Source organism: Oratosquilla oratoria, chromosome 16, assembly GCF_046742065.1.
Source record: "Oratosquilla oratoria isolate Oo_2021 chromosome 16, ASM4674206v1, whole genome shotgun sequence".
Classification (NCBI taxonomy): domain Eukaryota; kingdom Metazoa; phylum Arthropoda; class Malacostraca; order Stomatopoda; family Squillidae; genus Oratosquilla; species Oratosquilla oratoria.
Genome location: NC_134792.1, coordinates 52,436,935 through 52,464,653, shown reverse-complemented (window position 1 = coordinate 52,464,653; position 27,719 = coordinate 52,436,935). Strand labels below are relative to the sequence as shown.

At 40.7% G+C, this 27,719-nt stretch overlaps 2 protein-coding genes across 11 annotated transcripts in view; one reads left to right on the top strand and one right to left on the bottom strand.

Moving 5' to 3' along the window:
* LOC143034003 (uncharacterized) overlaps positions 1-26,710 on the top strand; it is a 71,223-nt gene extending 44,513 nt beyond the window's left edge. For both annotated transcript variants that reach the window (XM_076199824.1, XM_076199823.1), the window contains exon 7: positions 9,976-26,710. In XM_076199824.1, the coding sequence (XP_076055939.1) occupies positions 9,976-9,979 (4 nt within the window). In that variant the 3' untranslated portion in view covers positions 9,980-26,710. The remainder of the gene's footprint in view (positions 1-9,975) is intronic.
* The window catches only part of LOC143034002 (serine/threonine-protein phosphatase 4 regulatory subunit 1-like), a 476,593-nt gene continuing 474,732 nt past the window's right edge, over positions 25,859-27,719 (bottom strand). For 8 of the 9 annotated variants that reach the window (XM_076199815.1, XM_076199813.1, XM_076199817.1 and 5 more), the window contains one exon: positions 25,859-27,612. In XM_076199815.1, coding sequence (XP_076055930.1) covers positions 27,461-27,612 — 152 coding nt within the window. In that variant the 3' untranslated portion in view covers positions 25,859-27,460. The remainder of the gene's footprint in view (positions 27,613-27,719) is intronic. The other variant, XM_076199814.1, reaches the window with a different exon arrangement.

Here is a 27,719-nt window from a genome sequence, read left to right as displayed (position 1 = left end):
AGCTCCCCTGCAGCCACCCTTCTCTTCCCACTCCAAACAACTCTTGACATGTTCGATCAACTTGTCTCAGCCATGAATTTTGTGGGCGCCATCCCCTTCGTCTCCTCTATCGAGGGTTGTTTCTTGCAGAGACAGGAACCCTGTGAGGAGTAGGATCAACATCAGGGAAATGTGCCACATGCCCATATAACTGGAGTTGACATTCACAAATTATGCTTGTAACTGGCCTAAACTGAGTCTCACAGTCATCCTTATGCAGTGTAGTATCTGGTTTGATATAAAGTCATTCCAGCAATATTCCATGATTCTCCAAAGGTACTTAGTACCAAAGGCATCAAGACCCCCCTTCAAATCAGCATTCAGTGTCCATGTCTCACAGCCATACAGCAAGACAGGAAGCACAATTGGCTTTAAGATCCTCCTGTATGAATAACAACCAATGCCATATACTCTGATTGAGAGAGTCCATAACACCATGGGTAATTCCAGTCCTTTGAAGTACTTTCTGACATAACCCTCTGCTGTTATGCACTACACTACCAAGGTATGTAAAGCTTTCCAACATCTCAATGTCCATGCCACATGCATGGACAGACTAAACTGTGTCATCCAATATGGGCCCAAACTCCTGAACCTTGGTCTTGGTCCAGGAGACCTCAAGTGCAAGTGGTCTTACCTTCCTGTGTAGTGACTATGGGACTGCAACCAAGGCCTCCAACAACTCAGCAAAAAAGGACAGCATCATCAGCAAACACAAAGTTAGTGACCTTGGTGTTGCCAGTAGATGCTCTGCAATGACATTGATTAACAGCTCATTCCTGCGTAGAGCTGATGGCCAGGGGTGGTTGCACGCAAACAACACAACATACACTCTATAAAGGATTTGTGGGAAAACCCAGTTTCGGCTGTAGCATTCCTTGGGGAGACGGGACTGCTCGGACAGACAGTCTAGGGAACGACAACAACAACAACAACAACAGCTTAATCCAATAATCCAGCTCATGCAAGTGTTGAAAAGTGCTGGGGTAAGGACACACCTGTGTCTCACTCCTGAATTAACAGGAAAGAAGTTTCCCATGCCTGCTCCATACTTTACAATACTCTCTGTCCCAGAATATAAGCCAAATATCAGATCAATAATCTTTGCAGAAATCCTACAGATCCACAGATCCCAGAGCACTCCACGATGCATCGAGTCAAACACCTTGAGATCAACATAAGTTGCAAGAAACCCCTGTTGAAACTCATGTTGGTGCTTCTCAAGAATACAAAGTGCTAGGATGTGATCAGTTGTTGATTTACCTGATGTGAACCCAGACTGTTCAGGCCTCTGAAACTTTAGCAGATGTGAACAAACCCGTATCAACAATAGAGGGACAAGCACTTTACCTGGCATAGAGTAGTGTAATACCACTGTAGTTGTTACAGTCCTGCTGATCCCAGTTCCCCTTCCAGTTAAGGATAACCAGACACTTTTTCCAGTCAGAGAGAATGGTACCAGACTGCCAGAGAGCAGACAGTAGTGCATGCAACCAGCAGATCATGGCCTCACCTCCAGCTTTTAGCATCCCTGCACTGATGTTGCAGATCCCAGCTGCATTTCCACCCTTCAACTTACAGCTTTTTTGACCTCTGTCATAGAGGGCAGAGATCCATCTGTTGGTGAATCAGAAAAAAACACCTGAATACCATTGAGGGGAAGCTGTCTGCTTGGAGGGTTCACCCATGAGTAACTACTTAAAGTATTCAGCAAAGGAGCTACACCCTTTCACACCTGACAGTAGTTTGCCATCAGGTATTCAGACTGTGCTCCTCTGGGTCACATATTTGGAGTGATCTTTTTTTTCAGGGGTTGGTAAGCAGGCCTGAGCACATCTACATTAAGGATGTTGGTCCACTTTACTTGGTGGAGAAAAAGGAGGACATTTCAGACAGTACTGTCCGAAATGTCCTCCTTTCTCCTTTTTCTCCACCAAGTCCCACCCGTCCCCTTCTCACACACACCCCTCCGCCCTTCCACCTACCACCCACCCCTTCCTGTTAACCTCTCCCAGTTCCTTCCCCGTTGGCCTATATGTACTCAGAGTGTTTGCCATATGTCTGTACTTGAAAAAGCTGTAACAAGCGAAACGTCGTACCAATAAAGGTTTCGATCTCACATGGTGTTGATTTTCAGTCTTGTCGGCTTTTGCCTTTGTGTTTCAACTTTTGGTGTATTTGCATTATTCTTTTTTTTATTTGAGAGCTGAAACTTTGTTCTACTTTTTCAACAACATTTTTTTTATATGGTAAATATTAAATATTGCATACCCAAGGATGGGTCTAACATTAGATTGTTTGATAATTATCTCTGCACTTCTATTTGTAACCGTCCTAGCAATGAAACCTAATGCACTGTTTGCTTTATTCCTGGCACTAATAAACTGTTTCCTAGATTTAAGGTCAGGACTCACTAGAACTCCCAAATCTCTCTCACACTCAGTGTACGTGGTTGTGTAGCCCTACATTTAACATGCTGCACTTTGAGTTATTGAAGTTCATTTGCCATTTCACCGACCATGTGAACAATTCATTAACCACTTCCATACAGTGACGCCTACGTAGGCGGCATGAGGAGCAAGTGGGTACTCGATGATGCCGATGTCGGCATCTTGATTATATCTATTGTAGTCGTACCTACGTAACCTCCATTCTCTCTAAACTGGCTTCATCATATTTTCTATGGTTATCAAAATACACGGGTGAAAGAGAACGAACGATTGAGCACCAACTTTATTTTTTATAATGCGATTATTATGATTAGCTGCCAGACGTGCGATGTGCCCCGGAGTGAAGAGGTTAAGATTGTCCCACAGAATCTTGGCGGAGTCTCCTGACCTAATTAGGCGTCCTATTTTAGTGTCTTCTGCAAACTTACTAACATCACCATTAATCCCATTGTCCAAGTCGTTTATGTACATAATGAACAATAAGGACCCAAAACCAAGCCTTGGGAGACCCCACTAGAAATACTCCCCCACCTGGATTTTACACCATTTATGGTGACCCACTGTTTTCTGTCACTGATCCAAGCTCTAATCCATTCTAACACTTTTCCTCCTATGCCATGGGCTTTGATTTTATTTAGTAGTCTCTGGTGGGGCACCTTGTCGAACGCTTTGCTAAAGTCAAGGTAAATAACATCGTAACTATCGTTGTTATCTGACGCTTTATATAATTTAGTGTAAAAGGTTAGAAGATTAGTCACACATGACTTACCCTTGAAGAAACCTTCCTATGTGTCATGAATCAAATTATGTCTTTCAGTGTGTTCTCTGGGTCTATTAACTATCATTGATTCAAGCATTTTACCTATAACTGATGTCAAACTGAATGGCATGTAATTGCATACAGACGATTTATCTCTCTTTTTGAAAACAAACAATGTTTACCTGCCCCCAGGCAATAGGCACAAAACCAATGTTTACCAACTTATTAAATATTTTTGTTAACTAGTTGCAGATTTCAAATTTACACTCTAAGCACTCTTGGAATTTTTTTGTCTGGACCCAGGAATTTTGTAGTTTTAAGTCTTGCAATCTGCTTGACTACTTCTACCTTACTAATGCTGATATTAGACTACTTTCTACATCCCCACTGAAAATCAGATCACAGTCAGGTACCGTATCTAACCTCTCCTTAGTGAAAACCAAAAGAAAATATTTGTTAAATACCTCGCTCATTTTTTCCTCTGATTCTATCATGACATTTTCGTCATTTTGAATTAGGCCTATCTTTTCCTTATTTTTTGTTCTGTAGAGATGAAAGAATCTCTTTGGGTTGGATCTTGCTTGTCTGGCAACCTTAATTTTATAGTTATGTTTCACTGTGCATGTATTTTTTTTTTAACCAGTTTTGCCATATTATATTTGGATCTAAAGTGTGTTTCCCCATTTTTTATTCTTATGTAAAGTCCTCTTTTAATTTTGATCTAATGTTTCAGCCTGTCCATCATCCATTTGGGAATATTACTGTTCTTCAATATTGACTTAAGGGGAATGAATTTATTTTGTGGATTTAGAATTAAAATCTGTTAGGTTACTATACATTTCGTCCAAATTGCTGACCTGGCTGTTGATCCCACACCTGCAAGAGACCTGAGTCAAGGTAGGTATACATACCTACATATCCTCCATGACCCAACCCCTGACCACATTAATGAGATCTGGACTGACCGTACATCTGACCCTATCACAGCCCCCTGGGTCAGTCCCATAAGTGATCAGATGTCTCATATACTCCCTCATCTTGTCAAAACTGGCTCTCCTGAAGTCCAGTACTTGAATGTTATTTGTACTTTTTAATTCTTCCCAAATAATATTGAATCTTATTTCTTGATGATTGCTAGAGCCTAGACTATCTCCCACTTTTACGTTACTCATTAGGTACTCATTATTAGTTAAGAGTAAGTCTAAAGTATTCTCTCCCCTCGTAGGATTGGTAATCATTTGTTTTAGAAAATTGTCCTGCACCACATCTAAGAAAAATTTTGTTTCCTGATCTACTAAAATTTCCCAATCATTGTTTCTATAATTAAAATCTCCCATGATCACAATGTTTTTGTACTGGTATGTCCTGTGAATTTCATGAATCAGGATCAGTCTGCTCAATGCTGAGGTTAGGTCGATATAGGACAGCAATAATAAGTTTCTTATTCTTGCCTATAATCTCCACCCAAAATAGATCCTTATTAATTGAATTGTTGATAATACAGTTTATTATATTTTTAATGAAAAGTGCTACTCCTCCCCCACTCCTGCCAACCCTGTCCTTATGAAAAAACTTATATCCTTCTATCTTGATTTCTGGAAGGAAATGTCTATCAGCCATATTGATCCAGGCTTCAGTAATAGCTATAATATGAAATCTCTATGCATGCTTTACCTCGCAGTAAATTAATTTTATTTATTACACTTCTGCTATTTGTATAGTAAACTTTTAGTTTATCCTCCCTCCACCTGATTTGGTGATTCATTACATAGTCCCTCACCGAGCTGTTTCTGTTGCCTAAACTATATTCTGATGGCTACCTCCCATGTAAAGGAGAAAAAGCCTTTGGTATATGTATGTATATTCCGATAACACCCCCCCCCCCAAAAAAAAATGCATAATGCCTACTTCTCGCTCAAGGGATTCAGCAAGGAGCTGAAATCCTATGGGCAACAAGTGCACCCTGTCCTTTGTATATAGATGATTCTTACCATAAAAGCAATCCCAGTTGTCGACAAATGCCCATCCATTGGCCTTATAATAATTTGCCAGCCTGTAATTCATTGCAATAGCCCTGGAATACCACATGCTTCCAACTCTATGCTTCAGAAGGATTCACATACAACAGGATCCCCTCCCTTATTACTAATCTTATTTAGCGTATTCCGAAACACTCAAACAATTCCTTCCTAACTTACCTATGTCATTCCCACCAGCACTCAAACGATGGTTTTCACACCTTCCCCAACTATACACTCTTCAATCCTGTCTCTAACATCACCTATCCCCACCCCCAGGGGAAACACACCTGGGTTCTATGCTTCCTGTCTTTGTCGCAGAAGGCCCTATCTAAATACTGCACCTGGCTATCTCCTACAACCAAAATCTTACCTGTGGGTAAGGATCTAGCAACTGCCCTATCCTTCTTCTCTTGCACTTTCTTTGCTTATTCTTTTTGTAAACCCACGAGAGTTTGAAATGAGTTTCTGCTTTGAAGTGGGTCTGATGAGGATTTTTTTTCCCTCTCTCTGTGTTTTGTTTGTCACCTTTTTCCACCCAGGTTCAAAAACATGGTTTATTGTCTGTGTTTTGGGTCTTTGAGCAAAGAACTTGATTCTCCTCTTTAAGGCCTTCAACAGCCTTCTCTAAGGCAACAATTCTATTATGTAGAGATTTTACCTCTTTGGTGCTGATTACTGAAACACAACCACTTGCCATATCACTGTTTGAAGCAGCCCCAGTTGACCTGACCTGAGTGACGCCTACTACCAATCTCTCTCCTCTTCACGCTTCCTCTCTTTGCCTGATTTTCTCCCATTCTCTGCTGCAACCCTCTTCTGTTCCAATGGTCTTGGCATTTTGAACACTTGTGTTTGTAGGCTGTAGGAAACTGAGTGGAAGGAGAAAAAAAAAATTGTGTACACAGCCACATAGATTGTGTCTCAAATCATGTTGTGACAGGAATTGATACACTCCTCCTCTTTCTCACACACACACATACCACAGAGTTGCTGTCAAATACATTATCTAAAAAGACAAAGTTAAAAAAGCTATAGTTAAAACAATAACAAGCTAGATATATGTAGTTATGAGGGAGTATGTGTGAGAAATAATTTGATGCAGCCTAAAGGGATTTCTCCCCATCTCCTTTTCTGCATGAGGGAATGGAGAGGTGGGGTTGCCGATTCAATGAAGTGGCCTTGCTGTGGATGTGCTGTGTCTTGTAAAACTGCTTCTGACCCAGGGCAGTGGACAGGATGCAGGCATGACCCGTCATCTGGGAGTTGCCAAGATATGAAGGTGGAGGGGAGTGGAGTATGATAGGGATGGAATGGGTGGGAGTGGTTTTTATGCCTTTGAGTTTTGGCTACCTCCCTTTTAAGGGGGAAAAAGCCTTTGGTATACATACGTATGTGTTCTGATGCCAGGGTTGCTAGCATGTGATATTTATGTTGAAATGGTAATTATTCATATGAAAAGAGAAGAAATGACCATTCACAGAGTGGTTGCAAAATAGGAAGAGAGAATCATATAAGAGGTACAAAGAAAAAAGAGAAGTAAAGTATAAGATAAAGGAGATCAGATGTGAGATGGGGGAAGAGTATGACAACATTTTCAAAGTAATAAAAAGATGTTTTGGAAGAAAATTTTAGAGAGGAAAAGGAGGTGAATCAAATAGAGAAGAAAAGGTAAAAGGTGCTGATGGAGAGATGATAATGGAAGACACAGTAGTATGAGGAAGATGGGCAGAGTATTTTAGGGAGTTGCTAAATGTGAAGGAGGATAGGGAGGGGAAGGTAGTTGCAGTGGGAGGCACTAAGAAAATGGCAATGATGAATGAGGAAAGTGGAGGAGAAATAAGAAAAGATGAGGTGAAAGCAGTTATTAAAATTATGAGAGCAGATAAGGCACCTGGGTTGGATGGGTGTCATGTGGAGTGTCTAAAAGAATGGAGGTACAGTGATGGTGAATTGGCTGATGAGGTTGTTTATCGTTCGTCTAAAAGATGGTAGAGTGCCAGAGGAATGGTGGAGTACCTGTATAGTTCCGCTTTGCGAGGAAAAAGGGGACAAGTGTGAGTGTAGTAGTTTCAGAGGGATCAGATTGTTGAGTGTAGTTGGGAAGCCTTATGGGAGGGTTTTGATTGAGAGGATTAGGAGAGGAACAGTGTTTTTTATGCCTTTATGGATTTGGAAAAAGCTTATGACAGGGTAGACAGGAAAGCATTGTGGGAGGTATTGCAGATATATGGGATAAGAGTTTGTATGAGAGTAGTAGAGCCTGGGTTAGAATTAGAAACTGAGAGAGCGAGTGGTTTGAGGTAAAGGTGGGAATTCTCCAGGGATGTATCATGTCACCTTGGCTTTTCAATGGATGGCATGGTGCAAGAGGTAAATGCAAAGGTAATGGATCAGGCATTGGAGACAGAGAAAATGGAGAAAAATGGGAGATATGCCAGTTGTTATTTGCTGACGACACTGCGTTTGTAGCAAGATCAGTGGAGGGGTTAAGGAAGTTAGTGATGGAGTTGGGGAAGGTGTGCAAAAGAAGGAAGTTGAAGTAAAAGTGGGTAAAAGTAAAGTGGGAGAGGATAGCAGCAAATTGGAAGTATTAAGGTGAGAGAGGCTGGAGGAAGTGGATAGCTTTAGATACATGGAGGCAAATGTGGTGGGAAAGGGAGGAGTGGAGGTAGAATGTAGATTTAGCAAAGTAAGTAAATGCCTTGGGGGATTAAAAAGTATAATGAGAAATAGACATTTGAGAATGGATACTAAGAGGAGATTGTATGAAGGGGTGATTGTCCCAACAGCTCTGTATGGGGCAGAAACATGGAACACAAGGAATAGAGGAAGAGTTTAAATGTTTGAGATCTGAGATCAAATGTCTGGGAAGTATGGTAGGGATTACTAGGCAGAATAGAGTGAGAAACAAAGAGGTGAGGAGGAAAGCAGGGGACTTGGGAGATAGGGATGATGAAAGAGTATTGGGATGGTTTGGACACATGGAAAGAAGTGAAGAAAGATTAGTAAAAATGTGGAAGGCAGAGGTGGATGGGGTGAACATGAGGGGACAACCAAGGATGAGATTGATGGATGTGGTGAAAGGGGTGTTGGAAAAGAGGGAGAAGTCTATTGAGGAAGGGAGAAACCAGAAGATAGGGATGAGTGGTGAATGGTTGTGTACGGATGATGCTGTGGTGCATGGGGTAGGTGGGGGATGGGGAGTGGGTATGTGTGAATGACATTTTGAGGCAGCCCAAAGGGATTTCTCCCTGTCTTCTCATTTTCTGCATGAGGGGATGGAGAGGGGGTGGGGGTGTCACTGTTTAAATGAAGTGGCCTTGCTGTGGATATGCTGTGTCTTACTGCATTGCTTCTGACCCAGGGCAGTGGGCAAGATGGAGAGATGATGCGCCATCCAAGAGGAGCTGAGAAAAGAGGGATGGAGGGGTGGTAAATGGGAGTGGAGTATATGGGGATGAAATGCGTGGGAGTGGATTTATGCCTTTTGTCTTTGGCTACCTCCCATGTAAAGCAAGTTTTAATTTTTTTTTCTCCATTTATTACCTCAAATTTCTCAGCTATTCCCCTTATTCTATTCCTTTTCCATTTTCATGAGACTTCTAGTCTGCCATTTCTGAGTCCAGTAATGGTCCAGGCCCTTTGCCATTCTGGCAGCAAGGCCTAACACTGCAGTGTCTCCCATGGCACCACACCACTCCTCCTCAAGCTTGGGCACTCTCCAATGCACTCCTTGGCAGGTTTCAGAATTTCACATTTAAAAGTGTCCTGTGGCTCTTCAGGGTCCTCAGTAGACCCAAGTACTTATCACTGATTGAGATTGTTACCACATACTCTTGGGCACATCATCCCAGAGTTTCTCCAGATGAAACCTAGGTGGATTACATTTCAGGATTCTTCTGGATTTAATACACAGTCTGAGTGTTGCAACCACAATAGCTTACAGTCCTGGTTTTTCACTCTTCTCATAGTTTTTGCATCAGCAACAAACAATAGCATAGCTTGTTTTACCTTCTATCATGTCATTGTTGTAGACAACATTACTGGTGCAAGCACTGAACCTTGTGGAACTTCACTCATTACTCCTCTCCAACTTTACATCTTATCCTTTATTACTATCATGTATCTTCCCTTCAAAAAATCTCATTCGAGTAGTTTGTCTCTTAGTCCTCCAATTTCTACACAAGTTGATTGCGAGGTACTTTATCAAAAGCCTTCTCTAGGTCTCTTAAAGTACTCATAATCCACCTACCTCTCTCTTGAAGCACATCAATCAATCTTGAATAAAAGCTTAAAATGTTTGACACACATGACCTTCCAGATCTGAATCCAAACCTACTATCTGTTACAATGTTCATCTCTTCAAGATATTTAGTCCATCAATCTTTCACATAATTTCACTATTGTTGTGGTCAGTGATACTGGCGTATAACATGTATGTAAAATATGTATGAATGTATGTATATATGTGGTGTCATATTGTGCCTGCAAAAGGCTGCACTGCTATCCAGTAGACAAAAGTCAGCAAGAAAGCCCAGGGCTTTCAACAAGGACCCATATGGCTTCTGTTTGCAAGACACCACAAAGTTGTAACTCTAAGAGCTGGTATCAGGTCTCAAGAACAGGCCTAAAAATCCTAGTTTTTCCTTCTCTCACTTTATTCCAACCTATCTTCATGTTTTTCATTACTTTTTTCTTTTTTCAGATAACAAGGTCAGTACTCCGGCATCTTCCCTTCAATTCCTTCAAGCTGGAGACATCGAAACCAATTCAGGTTCAAGCACAATTCCATTTCACCATGTACAAAAACCCATAAATTACTCGCTGCAACACGTATTACTCATTGGTGCATCTGACATGCACCACACTCACCAACAATCAATCAATTGTTGCCTCAAATTTCTTTAAGTGGAAAATTCTAAGCCCCACAGTGGCTGGCAATATTCCTTGGAAGTGTGCATAAGTCTCTTTGGACTGTTGTGTGTGTTGTATTTACCTGATTATAGTATACAAGAAAGGAGCAAAACTCACTGGGTCTCTTCTACTCTCCAATTTTCATACATAGCCACAAATTCATGAACAGGTCCAACTTAGTGTATATTCATGATTTCTAATTATCATATTTACATTTTAATTCATTGGAATGGATGCAAAGAGGAGATTGTATGAAGGGATTATTGTGCCAATGGTTTTGTATGGGGCAGAGAGAAAAAATTTGAATGTGTTTTGAAATGAAATGTCTGAGAAGTATTGTAGGGGTTACTAGAGTTAGGAACTAGGAGGTGAAGAGGAGAGTGGGAGTGGAAAAGGAGATGGTTTGGATGCATGGAAAGAATGAGTGAAGAAAAATTAGTACAGTAAAAGAGGTGTGGAAAGCAGAGATAAAGGGAGTGAAATTCAGGGGACAGCCGAGGATGGATGGGGTGAAGTGGGCATTGTACAAGGGAGAGGTCAAGAGATTGGGATGAGTGGAGAGTGGCTGTGCATAGATGATATTATTACGCAATGAAGGGAGGGGCAGGGGGTAGGGGATGCTTATGTGTGAATGATATTTTGACACAGTCTGAAGGGATTTCTCCCCATCTTCTCTTTTTCTGTACAAGGGGATGGAGAGTGGGGTTGCCGATTAAGTGAAGCAGCCTTGCTACCCGGCTTTTGACCCAGGGCAGTGGGTGGGATATAAGGATGATCCATCATCCATGAGGAGCTAAGATGAAAGGGAGGACAGTGGTGGAGGGGAGTGGAATGGGTGGGAGTGGGTATGTGACTTTGAGTTGGCTATTTCCCATATAAAGGGGGAAAAAGCTCTTGGTAAATAGATAGACATTTGAATTTATGTACTATTCCAGCTTAAGCTATACCACCTTCTAAGTTATTCCATGCGTTTATGCATCTATCTGTGTGGAAAAGTGTATTTCTTCACATCATTTAGTCTTCATTTGTTCTTATGACCTCTTAAAGCCCTCTTAATTTAATCAAGAGATCTCTTTGGTCAATGTAGTCTATCCAGCTCAGTGACCTGAATGCTGTAATCATATTGCCTCTTTCTCTTTTATCTTTCAAAGTTGGCAGATTGTTCATAGTGTTTCCTCATATGGTTTATCTGCCAGGGTGGAAACCAGTTTGGTTGCTGCTCTTTGTATTCTCTCAATCATGCATATATCCTTCACTCTGTACTGGGACCATTCCATTGATGCATATTCCAGTCTGGGACAGATCAGTTTTTTTTTGTTTTTTTTTTCTTTCTTTCCCCATCATCACATCATCCATATAGTGAAAAAGCCACATTAATCTTCTGCACCAGTCCATATATCTCTGTCAGGTGACAGGTTGTCTTTTATCAACACTCCCAAATCTTTTGCCCCTTTTACTTTTGTAATGGATTAACTTCCCAAGGAGTAATTTGATGATGGTCTTTTGCAGTTGTTGCCCATTTCCAGGAGGAGCCAAGAAAAGAGGGAGGGAGGAGTGGTGAATGGGAGTGGATTAAGCCTTTGACTTTGGCTACCTACCTTGTAAAGGAGAAGGGACCCTTGGTATATGTATGTATGAAATTCATTCACTATTCTTAGCTTCATGCAAAAATAATGTCTAGATCTTTTTGCAATAGCCTACATTCTTCCTTGTTTTTCACACTTCTTATGATTTGTACATCATCAAAGTGCAAACTGGTATAAATTCCTAAATGAAGAGAAATGGAATATACATACATATACCAAGGCATTTTCCCCCTTACAAGGGAGGTAGCCAAAAAGGAAAAGTCATAAAATCATTCCCACCCATTCCATCCCTGAATACACTCCACACCCCTCCACCCTCCCTCTCATCTTAGCACCTCCTGGATGACGGGTCATCCCTGCTCCTTGTCCACTGCCCTGGGTCAGAAGCAGTGTCGCAAGACATAGCACATCCACAGCAAGGCCGCTTCATTAAATCAGCGACCCCCCCTCTCCGTCCCCCCATGCATAAAGGAGAAGATGGGGAGAAATGGAATATACTAAAAGAAATTTATATTGAGGGAGTGAACAAAAATGCACCACAACAAAAGCAAGAAAGAATATATATAAAAAGCTGGTACAACAAAAAATGTAGTGAGGCTAAGGATAGAAGAGGCAAAGCTTGGAAAAGATGGAAAAAAAAAGTAAATGGCAAACATACATCAACCTAAGAAATGATTATGTAAAAATATGCAGAGATGAAAAGAGAAACTATGAGAGAGATATAATAGAAAAATGCAAGGAACAACCTAACTATTTTACAGGTATGTAAATCATACATACATATACCAAGGCATTTTCCCCCTTACAAGGGAGGTAGCCAAAAAGGAAAAGGCATAAAATCATTCCCACCCATTCCATCCCTGAATACACTCCACACCCCTCCACCCTCCCTCTTATCTTAGCACCTCCCGGATGACGGGTCATCCCTGCACCTTGTCCACTGCCCTGGGTCAGAAGCAGTGTCGCAAGACACAGCACATCCACAGCAAGGCCGCTTCATTAAATCAGCGACCCCCCCCCCTCTCCGTCCCCCCATGCATAAAAGGAGAAGATGGAGAGAAATCCCTTCGGGCTGCGTCAAATTTTGCTCACACATACTACCTCACCCCCCATCCCCCGCTCATTCCACCTCATGCATCACAACATCATCCATATACAACCATTCTCCATTCACCCCTGTCTACAGTCCTCTCCCATCCTTTCTCAACAGACATTCCCCTCTTCCCCAAAGCCCCCTTCACCCCATCCATCCACCTCATCCTAGGACATCCCCTCATGTTCACTCCCTCCACATCTGCCTTCTATACCTCTTTTACTAGTCTTTCTTCACTCATTCTTTCCATGTGTCCAAACCATCCTAATACTCTTTCATCAACCCTATCTCCCAACTCCCTTTCCACCCCCGTTCTCCTCCTCAATTCTCACTCTATCCAGGCTAGTAACGCCCATCATACTTCTCAGACACCTCATCTCAATCACATTCAAACTCCTTCTCTCTTCCTCTCTTATGTTCCATGTTTCTCCCCCATACAGTGCTGTTGGCACAATCACTCCTTCATATAGTCTCCTCTTAGCATCCATTCCCAAATGTCTATTCCTCATTACACTTTTTAATCCACCAAGGCATTTACTCGCTTCTCTCAATCTACATTCTACCTCCACCTTCACTCCACCTTTTCCTGCCACATTTGCACCCAAGTATCTAAAACTATCCACTTCCTCCAGTCGCTCTCCCTTAACCACTTCCATACAGTGATGCCTACGTTATCAAAATTCACGGGTGAAAGAGAACGAACGATTGAGCACCGACTTTATTTTTTATAATGCAATTATTATGACGCAACATCGCACGTCGGGCAGCTAATGCTGCCAGACGTGCCATGTGCCCCGGAGTGAAGAGATTAATGCTCACTTCCAGTCTACTGCCACTTTCACCCCTTGTATATCTCGTCACCTTACTTTTACCCACATTTATCTTTAGCTTTCTTCTATCACATACTCTCCCAAACTCTGTCACCAACTTCCTCAATCCCTCCTCCGATCCTGCCACAAGCGCAGTGTCATCCGCAAACAACAGCTGGCTCACCTCCCACTTTTCTCCATTTTCTTTAACCATCTCCAATCCCTGACCCAATACCCTTGCATTTACCTCTCCCACCTTTACCTCGAACCTCTCACTCTCTCCATTTCAAATCCTGACACAAGCTCTACTACTCTCATAAAAACTCTTGACAGCTCCTAGGAGCTTTCCTCCAACCCAATATATCTGCATAACCTCCCACAGTGCCTTTCTGTCTACCCTATCGTAAGCCTTTTCCAGATCCATAAAAGCCCAAAAAACATCCTTCCCCTTTCCTATAGCTTTCTCACATATTTGTCTTACCACAAAGATCTGATCTACACAACCTCTACCCATCCTAAATCCACACTGTTCCTCACCAATTACTCCCTCTGTTCCTCTCCTAATCCTCTCAATCAAGATCCTCCCATAAGCCTTCCTAACTACACCTAACAAGCTAATCCCTCTGAAATTACTACATTCACACTTGTCCCCTTTTCCTTTGTAAAGAGGAACTATACAGGCACTCCTCCAGTCCTTCAGCACTCTACCCTCTCTCCAGCAAACATTGAATAACCTCACCACCCAGTCCACCATCATTGTACCTCCATTTTTTAGACATTCTGCATGGCATCCATCCAGACCAGGTGCCTTACCTGCTTTCATCATCTTAACAACTACCTTCACTTCATCCTTCCTTATTTCTCTTCCATTTTCCTCACTCATTACGGTCATTTTCTTAGCATTTCCCACTGCAACTATCTTTCCCTCCCTATCCTCCTTCACATTTAGCAACTCCCTAAAATATTCTGCCCATCTTCCCCTTACTGCCTTCTCTTCCATTATCATCTCTCCATCTGCACCTTTTACCTTTTCTTCTCTACTTGATTCGCCTCCTCTTCCTCTCTTAATTTCTTTCCAAAACATCTTTTTATTACTTTCAAAATTTTCTGTCATACTCTTACCCCACTTCACATCTGCTCTCCTCTTTGCCTCCTTTACCTTTTGCTTTACTTCTCTTTTCTTTTCTTTGTACCTCTCATATGACTCCCTCGTCCTATTTTGTAACCAATCTGTGAAAGCTCGCTTCTTCTCTTTTACAACCTTCTTTGTTTCCTCATCCCACCATTCACTACCCTTCCTTCTATTTCCTCCTGTCCTTCTTGTTCCACACACCATCCTTGCACACTTTGCGACTCCCTCCTTGAACCATCCCCATTCCTCCTCCACACCTAGCTCCACTCCTCCTTCAGCTTCTTCTTGTACTCCTTTTCCTTTTCATTTAAAGAGTTCACTCTAAGCACCTCCCTACCTTTTGTCCCTTTCCTCTTTCTCCATCTATCCTCCACTCTCAACTTACCCTCCACCAAAAAATGATCTGATATTCCCCCACCCTCTCCCCTTAGCACATGTACATCCTTAACTCTTCCTATCATAATCCTATTTACCACTACATAATCCATCAACGCTCTATCTACCACCCTCTCCCATGTGTACTTATGCTTGACTTTCTTCCGAAACACTGTATTTGCTATCATCAACTCTCTAGACACATTTCCACCATCAACTCTCCACTACGATTCTTTCCTGGAACTCCACATTTCCCAACCACTCCATCAATTGGACCATTTCCTTCCCTAGCATTAAGGTCTCCCAGTACTATTACATTTATATTTCTCCCTAAATCCTCTATGCACTCATTTAAATCTATTCAAAAGGCCTCCCTTTCTTCTACACTCTTCTCAATGTCAGGCCCATATGCACTTACAAAGACCCACATGTTGTATAGACACGGTAAAGGAAACATGGACTGGAGGTGAAGCTTTTATTCCTGACGTTTCGTCTATCGACTTTCTCAAAGGAATGAGCAAACTAGATACATACAGAGTTTATATACACGCCTTACGGCTCAAGGGGTTATGCGAGCGTATAACGCTGTGTTCTGATTGGCCCGCTGAGACCGCCAATCACGAAGCGCTATATTCGATGAGGATTTGGCAAAGGTGAAGCTCCCAGCCTTATTGTTGATATTCGGACAAGTGGTGATGTAAGCAGCTTCTATAGATTTTCTGGTCTTCTTATCCATACCTTCGTCTAGAATCTCGGCTCGGTTCACCTCCAGTCCATGTTTCCTTTACCGTGTCTATACAACTTGTTCACATGGATTTTCAAAGACCCACATCTCCTTTCCCAGTTTCACCTTCATCCACATTATCCTTGAGGAAACCTCCTTCCACTCCACTACACGTTTACCTATCTCTTCACTTACTAGAATAGCCACCCCTTCCCTCCCTCGCCCTCTCTTCACTCCTGATAATCTCCCACTTACACTCCCAAACTTACACTCGCCCTTCCCTTTCAACTTAGTTTCACTCGAAGCCAACACATCCATCTTTTTTCTCTTAAACATACTACCTATCTCTTCCCTTTTACATCTGTACCACATCCACGTACATTAAAAGACCCAAACCTTAGGGTGCTGGTCGGAAAACTCCCAGACCCTCTTATGCCTTTACCTTTTCGTTTAGGAATGTCCCCTGTGGGGCTACAAGGAGAAGGATGCCTAGTCCCAATCCCCCCATCCCTTTCGTCTCGCCTCTTACGATCCAAGTGGAAATACTTGGTGGCAGTATTCTTTTCCCCCACCACATGGGGGTAAATGGTAAACTAAAAAATAAACATGAAATGGAAAAGCTGCACCAGGGAAATTATGAATACTGTATACAGAAGAAATAGAAATGGCTGAAATTATGAACAATCATTTCAAATCGGTTCTCACAATTGAAAGATCACAGAACTGTGAGGGAATAGAGAGAGATCCCCCCCCCCCAATGAAGGAAATAACTGTAACACAGAAGGAAATCGGAGACCAAATAAAAAACCTTGATGTCAGAAAATCACATGGTCTGGAATTGCAAATTGGATACTGAAAGAATGCATAGAGTGACAGACAAAATATACAATATAATTAAATACTCAGGGAAGGAAATGTACTAGAGGACTGGAAAAATGCAAATATCGTACCAATATTTAAAGGAGGAAACAAAGAGATCCAACCAACTACAGACCAGTCTCCCTAACAAGCACAGTAACAAAAATATGTGAAAGAGTTATCAAAAGTAGATGGGTTAAACATCTGGAAGAAAAAAATATACTGAATCCTAATCAATTTGGATTTAGACAAGAAAGATCATGTACTACAAACCTGATCTGCTTCTATTTGAGACTAATAGAAATAATACAAGAAAGGGATGGATGGGAAGACTGTGCCTTTATAGACCTACAAAAAGCATTTAGAAGCATTTAAGGTACCACACAAGAAACTAATAAGAAAAATAGAATCAATAGGTGGCATCAGAGGAAAATTATTGGAATGGTTGGAAGACTTCCTGACTGGGAGAAAAATGAGAGTAGTAATTAGAGACAAATACTCGAATTGGGAAGAAATGATAAGTGGTGTCCTGCAAGGTTTGGTATTGGCTCCAATCATGTTTGCCATATATATAAATGACATGGATGAAGGAGTGGTGTTATGAATTTCTTCGCAGATGATGCATAAATACTAAAGTAAGAACAGAGAAGGATTGTGAATCATTACAGTTAGACCTGGACAAAATCTCATTACATGTAGACCTGGACAAAATCTGGAAATGGACTCGAAAATGGGAAGTGAACTTCAATATCAAGAAATGTAATATAATGGAGTTTGGAAAAAGTAAAAATAGAATGTCAAGAAGTTATAAAATTGGTGAAGAAGAAGTCAAAAAAGTAAACTTGGAAGAGACCTTGGAGTGATAATCAGCAAAGACAAGACACTGGACAAACATATCAATAAAATAGTCAGAGAAACCTTCAACCTATTAAGGTCAATGGAAGTGGCATTTGACTGGATGAGGAAATGATTAGAAAAATATTAGTTATAATAATAAGACCAAAACTGGAGTATGCAGCAACACTATGGACACCCAGTACTAAAAAGTATATAAAGAAATTAGAAAGAATACAAAGAGCAACTACAAAGTTGGCACCAACTCTCCCTAAATTAACATACAAACATTGTCCAAATTGGAATTACCAACTCTGTAACAAAAAAGAGAAAGTGATCTGCAGACTACTTATAGAATCATGAAAGGAATGGAAATCCTAGATAGGAATGATTTACTAAAATGGGACAATGGAAAAACAAAAGGACACAAAAAGAAACTCAAAAAGGATAACTATAGAAGAGATCTGAAAAAAAGAGAGAGAGAAAAAAAAAAGCTTCCCGCATTGAGTACTGGATACCTGGAATAATTTAGATAAAGAAACTGTGTGTGCAAATACTATTCAAGATTTTAAGAAAAAACTTGATGCAGAAAGATACAAAGACGGGTCACCTCGAGCATATCTCCCTTTCCGTATAATACAACTAGGTAAATCTGCAAATATGTTGGCCTAGCTGACATAAATAAGAAACATTATTGGTACAAGCACTGAACCTCATGGAATCTGCACATTACTCCTCTCTATCTACACATCTTATCCATTAATACTGTCCATGTATCTTCCCTTCAATAAATCTTTCATTCATTTGAGTAGTATGAATTTTAATCTTTCAGTATGCTCCAATTTCCACAGCCTTCCTGAGGTACACGCAGTCCACCCCATCTCTTACAGCACATCATTCAAGTCTATATACCAAGGGAGATAGCCAAGTCAATAATTTTTTGATGGATTACTTCAGCCTTGACTCCACGTAGACTTGCTTCTTCCATTTCTATGTCTGTCTCTTTGCCAGCCAGTGTATCTGTTATTCATCAATTATCAAAATTTTGGGGGAGTTTGGTCTCCAGTAGACACAATGTCAGGCTTGTTTATACTTAAGTAGTCATTTATCTCCAACCTGGGCAAGAGTAAATCATGAATATTAGCATATGCTACAAGTGACTACAGAATGACCTGTTTTACTGCATAATACTTATTATGGAATGAGGCTTGGTATGTCTGCGAGCTGGTCATAGATAGCACAACTGCACAAATTCCCTATTTTCAACATTGGTGAGCAAGTAACATGCCTCTCCCTCCACTCTAGTAATTCATCTGCCTTTTGTATTCCTTTGTTTACCTTTCAAATAAAGTCAATTAGAAAGTTGGGATGGGCCTTTTCAATGCCTCCCTTTTCCTTTATATTAATTTTTAACTTCTGATCTTCATTTTGGCTTCATTTCAGTCTTGGGCTATTATCTTAGTATTTCTACTATTCCAAAGACCTTTTAGTATATATATATTTTTTCTTCTTCTTCCAGTGCCTTCTTTGCTTTTGTTGTTATTGACCAGCAGCTTTCTGTAAGAAAGTGCTGCCCCGGGGCAAAGTTCAGTACCGTATTTTCCGGCTTAAAATGCGCATCGGGTTATAATGCGCACCCATGCACTTCGTTATCTCAGTACACAGATAGCGCGCACCGACGTATAACGCGCATGCCAGGAAAAGTCACTGGTGGCTAAAGCTCGTGAACTGCATGTATGCGACTCCTGCTTGCGTTGGTCCATTGTTTTGTGGGAAATTTGAGCCATGAAAAGTTTATTGAATACAAAATGTACATGAAAAATTTCGGATTTTTACAGAAAAATTGCAATTTACTATCCTAAGGGAATAATTCATCTTACAAGTTTTTATCACCGTGTTCAAGTTTTTATCACCGTGTACAAGTTTTTATCGCCATGCAGCAACTATGTTTCGGTTCATAAGTGTCTTTACTGAAGTGACGTTTAGTTTAACAAACTCTCGCAAGAGGGTGTTTAGTGTAGGCTAGATTGGCAATAGAACTGTCAATCTTGGCCCTGATCTCGCGTATTCCGGGTGAGCTAAAACGGGCAACGTTCATGATGTTGGTACCAGTGCTGTTTTACGGATCCCAAATATTTGCATAGACTACGATAATTAATATTAGGAAAAATAAACCAATGAAATAACGGCGATTAATTAGTTAGTATCATGTGAACGAGGTTACATGGAGAAGTATTTTTCATTGGCTAGAGCCACCGCTGGGAAATCTGTTGATTTGTCACTAAATTAAGTGTCAGTTTAGGCATCAATCACCACACAACTAAGAAAAAGTCGGAACTACATGTACCAGTATATGACTCATGTTGTGCGTTGGTCCCTTATTACTTTGTAGCTTAAATAGTTTGTAGGAAATATGATCTAAAAAAAGTATTGGAAGTAAAATATATAGAAAACTTTCGGGATTTTTACAGAAAATTTTCATGTTATATCTTGAGGAAATAATTCGTCTTTACCATTTTTTATTTAATACTGAAACAAACTACAGACTGTTTCGTTTTAGCTTTGAACCTACAATGACAGTGGTGAAATAGGACAGTCTCTCATCGAGGTGACGTTTAGTTAATATAACTCCCGAAAGAGGGTGTTATAGTCAGGTGTTTGACACAAGTTTATGAATGGCCGCAACGGAATTTGTACTGTACCTAAAGTGAAGCAACAAAGCCAACATAAAAATTCAAACTAGGATGCTGTGAACATGGGCAAATATCATGAATATTGATCATGTTTCATGGTGTTTAGGCCTATTTAAACATGAAAAATAAGATTCGATAGATACCTACCTATACCAAATATTTATATAGCCCATGCTGGCGTATTCTTTCATGTCACCATGGCTGTTCTTCTTGTTCTCACGGAACGTCACGGAGAAGTGCGCTGTCCCGACTTTGTGACGGCCAACATCGTCACGTTGTTGTGAAAAAAATTACACACACAGCCGCAGAATTTTTATCGTAGGCCGTAGATAACGCGCACCCCCCATTTTTAGGCCCTTCCAACAGAAAAAGTCGCGCACTATACGCCGGAAAATACGGTAAACCCCCTCCCCTCCAGGATCACCACTTATTGCCTATTATACCTATTGGTTTGCAAAATAATTAAACAGATTTTAAAAATGTTAATGTCCCTATTGCAGAAAGGAAAAATATTTCATATTCTGTTGATTTTAATGCAAAATTTGCATATTACAGCAATATATATATATTTTTTATTAACAGCCTCGTGGGCAGCATGTCCAGATTAGCATTGCTGTCCCCCCTAAATGTGTCGCCCCACTATCATGCAAGGGTCCTGACACCCGTCCCAGTAAAATTTGATTAAGGTAAAAAAACAATAGCCGCGAAAGCATGGTAACTGATGTAGAAGTCGGTGAATCTGTTGCAAATAGCGATCACAACTTAGTTAGATTCAAACTCTTAAACAATTTTAGAATACACTATCAGAGTTACGACCTAGATCGGTTCCAACCAACTGGTCGTAAGTCAAAACGGTTGTAACTCGGACCGTATACATTCGAGGTGTATACTCAAGGACATGTGATGCAGAGCGTAAATCCAGCTCAAATGTCTCGTTTGTGGCCTCATTGTAGAACATTCTCAGTGTATGCAAAATATCCAATACTCTTTGATTGTTATACTAAATAATAAATTAATAATAATAAATTAATAGGATAGGGTAAAGAAAGAAAATATATTACACAGGATTCTTATTAGAGACTGAAAATACAAATTAACACAAAGATACAAAATATAAACAATAGAAAATATGCATGTAAAAAACAAAAAAAAATAAAATCCATTTTTTGGTTGCACGTCATCTACACTTTCTTCGTGTGTACGGTCGAGGGAAAGATCAGGCAGTAGGTCTGGTGAGGCACCATGGGGGATCCGTTGGTATCCGCTGGTCGAGGCATAATTAATAAAAAGAGGAAGTAATAAAGGCTTAATAACATTTGAAATAATTCCCTCAAATGTACATGAAAACAAGTACAAGATTTGCTTCTATGCACTGGGCTCAATCGTCGCCCCCCCCCCCCCATGCAAAAACGTTCGGTCTCTCTTCGTAAGAAAAGAATGATAATCATAGCATAACATTATTTCATCAAATAAATATTTTATGCATGGAATAGTACAGTGAGATATATTGTCTTATTGAATATAAGATATTATACTTCAGAACTCTAGGAATAAGTGGGAAAAAAGCCTTTGGTGTATGTATGCTTTAGTTGTAAACATATGAACATTGACAGGTTTTGAAAATGGGCAGTATGGCAATTCTTTCTGCCTTCCATCTTGTAAGACCATTACAAGTAGTCACCCATTATTGGTATCTACATACAGTACATATTCCAAGCGCTTTTTTCCCCCTGACAAGGGAGGTAGCCAAAGTCAAAGGCATAAATCCACTCACACCCACTTCATCCCCAAACACTCCACTCCCACTGACCACCCCTCCCTCCCTTCTTGGCTCCACCTTGAGTACGGGCCATCCCAACATCTTGCCCACCACTCCGGGTCAGAAATAATGCAGCAAGACACTGCACATCCACAGCAAGGCTGCTTCATCCAATCGGTGACCCCCTTTACCACATCCATCTCATCCTTGGTTGCCCCCTCATGTTCACTCCCTCCACCTCCACACCTCTTTTACTAATCTTTCTCATTCTTTCCATGTGTCCAAACCATCACAATACTCCCCCATCCCCGCCTCTCTCTCACTCCATCTAGCCCAGCAACCCCAACCACACTTCCCAGGCACCTCAATCTCCTCTCCTCCCCCCCTATGTTCCATGGCTGCCCCACACAATCACCCCTTCATACAATATCCCCTTAGCATCCACTCTCAAATTTCTATTTCTCATTACACATTTCAGTCCTCCAAAGTATTTACTTGTTTCTCTCAATCTACATTCCACCTTCACCCCCCTTACCACCACATTCGCAGCCAAGCATGTAAAGCTATCCACTTCCTCCAGTCTCTCTCCCCTAATACTTCCAATTTGCTGCCATCCTCTCCCATTGTACATCTCATCACCTGTTACCCACATTTATCTTCAACTTCCTACCCCCACACACCCTCCCAAACTCTGCCACCAACTTCCTCAATCCCTCCTCCGATCCTGCCACAAATGGAGTGCTGTTAACAAACAACTGTCTGATCTTCCACCTTTCTCAAACCATCTCACCACCCCCATGCCCACCTCTTGCACCACCCCATCCATGTATAAAATGAACAGCCAAGATAACACAATACACCCCTGGTGAAGCCCCACCCCCACCTCAAACCACTCACTTTCTCCATTCCCAATTCCAACACAGGCTCCACCACTCTTGCAAAAACTTCTGACTGCTCCTAACAGCCTTCCTCCCATCCCATACATCTGCAACACCTCCTACAGAGCTTCCCCTGTCAATCCTGTCACAAACCTTTTCCAAATCCACAAAGATACAAAATAACATCCCTATCCTCTCCTAAAGCCCTCCCACACATCAAACCCCCCAACTCAACAAACTAATACCTCCAAAACCACACCCACACTTGTCCTCCCATCCCCTGTAAAACAGAACTATACAGGCACCTTTCCAGTCCTCTGGCACTCTACCCTCCATTAGACAAACCCTAAACAACCTGACCACCCAGACCACCATCACTCCACATGACACCCATCCAGCCCAGGTGCCTTACCCTTTCTGATCATTTTAATAACTTTCTCCTTATCCTTTCCTCTCCTTATCCTTTCCTTTTCCCTTTCCACATTCTTCACTGTCACCTCAGTGATTCCCACCATAAATAGCTTGTATTTGCTTATGAATATTCTAATCAAGTGTCATGGAAAGATTAAGTGAAGATTAGTAAAAGAGGTGTGGAAGGCAAGAGGTGGATGGAGTGAACGTGAGGGGATGACCGAGGATGGGATGAAGTGAAGGGGCTTTGAGCAAGAGAGGAATGTCTGTTGAGCAAGTAAGGGAGAAGGCAGGAGAGTGAGTGGGGTGAATGGAAAATGGCTGTGTATAAATTATTCTGTGATGCAAAGATGGGATGGGGTGGGGGATGGAGAGTAATGTTTCCTCTAATTTTTTGCTGTATTTACCTAGTTGTATGTTACGGGAAGGGGAGCTCTGCTCGTGGTGTCCCGTCTTCATATCTCATTTTATCTAAACTATTGTGAGCAAGGATTTGCTTGTGTGGAAACTTTGCCTTATCTGAAAAGTATGTGTGCACCCATGGCAGCAAAGTCATTTCATTTGCAATGGAAGCACTAGTTAGGAGGGGGGGAATCTGACAGTTGGCAAATTACCATATTTTTAGAAAATTTAAAAGTTGATATTTAGGTGGAACTTATTTATTGAATGGATTTTAATGTAATTTGAAAATCTTGTGTGTGCACATTTTTTCTTTATGTGCACTAGTTGTAAAACATTTAACTAGTTGTATCTCACAGGAATATTAAGGAAGAGAGACTGGAAGTGGATAGTTTTAGATATTTGGGTGTGAATGTGGCAGGAACGGGAGGAGTGAAGGTGGAAGTAGAATGTAGATTGAGAGAAGCGAGTAAATGCCTTGGTGGATTAAGAAGTGTAATGAGGAATAGACATTTGGGAATGGATGCTAAGAGGAGATTGTATGGGGGAGCGATTGTGCCAACAGCACTGTATGGGACAGAAACATGGAACATATGAGAGTTGTTTGAATGTGTTTGAGATGAGGTGTCTGAGAAGTATGATAGGGGTTACTACGCTGGATAGAGTGAGAAATGAGGTGAGGAGTAGAACAGGGGTGGAAAGGGAGTTGGGAGATAGGGTTGATCAAAGAGTATTGGGATGGTTTGGACACATGGAAAGAATGAGTGAAGAAAGACTAATAAAAGAGGTGTGGAAGGCAGAGGTGGAAGGAGTGAACATGAGGGGCCAACCTAGGATGAGATGGAAGGGGTAAAATGGGCTTTAGTAAAGGAGGGGAATGTCTATTGAGGAAGGACAGAAGATAGGGGTGAATGGAGAACGGTTGTATGTGGACGATGCTGTGATGCATGAGGTGAGGGAGTATATACAAGAATTTATATGACACAGCCCGAAGGTTAGAGGAAGTGGAAAGTTTTAATACACAGGGTCACATGTAGCAGGGAATAGAGGAGTTGAAGTAAACTGTAGATTGAAAATCTTGTAGGAATGAAAAATGTCATGAGAAATAGGTATTTGGAGTTGGATGTGAAGAAAAGACTGGATGAAGGGGTGATTGTGCCTATGACACTGTATGGGGCACAAGACTTGGAATGAAAGGGAGGCAGAAAGGAGGAATAAATATGTTTGACATGAAGTGTTTCAGAAGTATTATGGTTGTGATGAGGATGGATAGAAAGAAATGAGGTGAGAAGGAATGCAGGAATGGAAAGAGCTAACAGATTGGGCAGATGAAAAGATACTTCGATGGTTTGGGCACATGAAAGGAAAGATGAGCATAAAGAGTGTGGAAGGCAGAGGTAGATGGAGTGAACCTGATGGGTAGACCAAGAATGAGATAGATGGATGGGGTGAATGGGTCTTTGAGTAAAGGCTGGGAAGGGAGAAGGCAGGAGACAGGTGTGAGTAGAGAATAAATTAACATGGTCCAAAGTGATTTTTCCTCACTTTCTCTATTTTCACATGAGGGGATGAGTTGCCATGTATATGAAGTGACTAACCCTGCTGTGGATATGCTGTATCTTATGCATTGCTTCTGACCCAAGAAGTGGTCAGGGATCCTCATCCATGAGGAGCTAATTTTATATTAGCTCCGCATGAAGATCTCTGAGTTATCTGAGGATACAGGTGGGAGGGGGATGGGTATGCTTTGGCTAGCTACCTCCCTTGTTTGAGGGAAGAGGCCTCTTGATATATATGTGTGGTGAGCTGTGGTGTTACTGTGCATATGAATGGGGTTAATCTGGCCAAGAGTTGTGAAGAAAGTAACGGACAATATTTGCACACAGTTGTCATTCATTCCATAAAACTCAGCTGAAAAATGCAACAGTATACTATCACACTGGGTTGTACATACAGTAAGCATAAGAAAGCAAGGGTAAATGTGTACTACAGGAGCACAGCCTCATATACCAGTATAATTTTTCCAGTGTGATTTATGGTTGGTAGAAGTGTTTGGTGAAAACTTCTTCTGATTGTTCCTCATACACATGCTGCTTTTAATAAAAAGAGAAAGTAAAACTCACTTTGACTTTCCTATTTAATTCTTCATATACAGAGGCAATTTACAATTGTTACAAAGACAGACTTCCCAACTCAGTAATGAAAGTATAAGTAACTACTTAAAGTTAGATTAAAAATGGCACGCTCATTTTGTATCTAGTATCTGAATGCAGGTTAAATATGCTTAGCCTTCTGAACACAAAAAATTACAAGGCAAATCTAAAGATTATAGAAAACATATGTCTTTATTACACAACCTATTTCAGAATTCACCACAGGGAAGAAAATATCATAAGCTACACTTTTTTTCATCTCAGCTGCACTCCTAAAAGTTGTACTGTAAAACTTAAAACTGCTTATGTATTTCAAGACCCAAGAGAGTAATTTACAAATATTAGTAAACAAAATTAAATTGACCATGAAACTTGGAGGGGGGGGGGGGGTAGTACAGGATTGCTAGCAACCCTGGTCAGTTGAGAAAGAAAATGAATGACTAAACTGAGCAGTCTGGAGTTTGTTTTTTGTTTTTTTCTTTTTTTTTTACTTCATGTTAATTTGTTGGTCTAATAGCTCAATACCTGTTATGTATGACTACTACAAAGAAGGCAAATCAACTGCCACGAATGGAGTGTTAAAGGAAAAATTGCTCTCAAGGAAGGTGTACATTTAACCACTTCAGTACGACTCAAATTCTTATGTGCAGCCATATGTAATTTGCACCACACCACTCATATTACAGAATATAAAGTCACTGCTGTATTACTCACTCTCTTTTACTCTGAGTAATAATAAACACAGAAAATGTGATCAAACCAGTTCACAGAATGCAGGTGGGGGGGGGTTTACTCATAAAAAAAAAATTATATATATATATACATACATACATATATATATATCCAAGATGCTGATCCCGGCATCCTCATGTACCCACTCGCACTTCATGACGCCTATGTAGGTGTCATTGTACTGAAGTGGTTAATCCAATGTTGGAAACTGTTACCCAGACTTAATAAAATCTATCATTTCCAATACAAATAAATCTTATGACTTCAAGAATATACAGTATCATCAAGAGATCAAGTAGCTAGTTTATGTAACAAGGTGTGACATGACCCCCAACTAATTCTCATGCACTCCACCTCAACAAAGAAACTGCCCAATGAATCCAGTGCAACACTATTATTGCAATGGTTCCATCAACTCCACAATAAACATTTGTGTAAACAGAGAGCTATCACAGTGGGTTAAAAATGATGACATATGTTTATGTAGCCCCATCCCAAATCACAAAGACAACATGAAGTACTGTTAAATGTGTGATGACGGAAAGGAGAGAGAGAGAGAGAAAAAAAAAAGTCTTTACACATATGATAAATGGAAAACAAATCTACAAAAGAGTGAAGTTGAACTTCATTAAGAATCAAATATACTTCCAAAGTCTGAAGATGTACCATATTTACAGCTATGAGATGGGTAAGTCTGCCATGAGAAAATACAATGAAATCTGTACATGGTTTTGCTTACATACAGTCACATCTAGCAAATAAATAACTTGACCTTTGCCATATTTGTGTAATTACACAATACTTCTTTTTCTGTTTTAGAATAATTTACCTTTATCTTCATTATAAACTTGGTTCCTGTGGGTCTATAGAAACCATGGTGCTGACAGGAGTGGAGGCAAAATATCTGACATCACGATCACTATCCTTTTGTAATCTCTCTACTGCTTCTTTAACCATTCCTGAAGATGTCCTTTCTGGAATTTGAAAATATTCTGAAAATTGAGAGCCTTGTTAACAACTTTTCTGATTCTATTGATGCGCTAGGAAGCAGTAAATCAGCTGATCCATATAAGTAATGTAATTAAATTCTTAAACATTT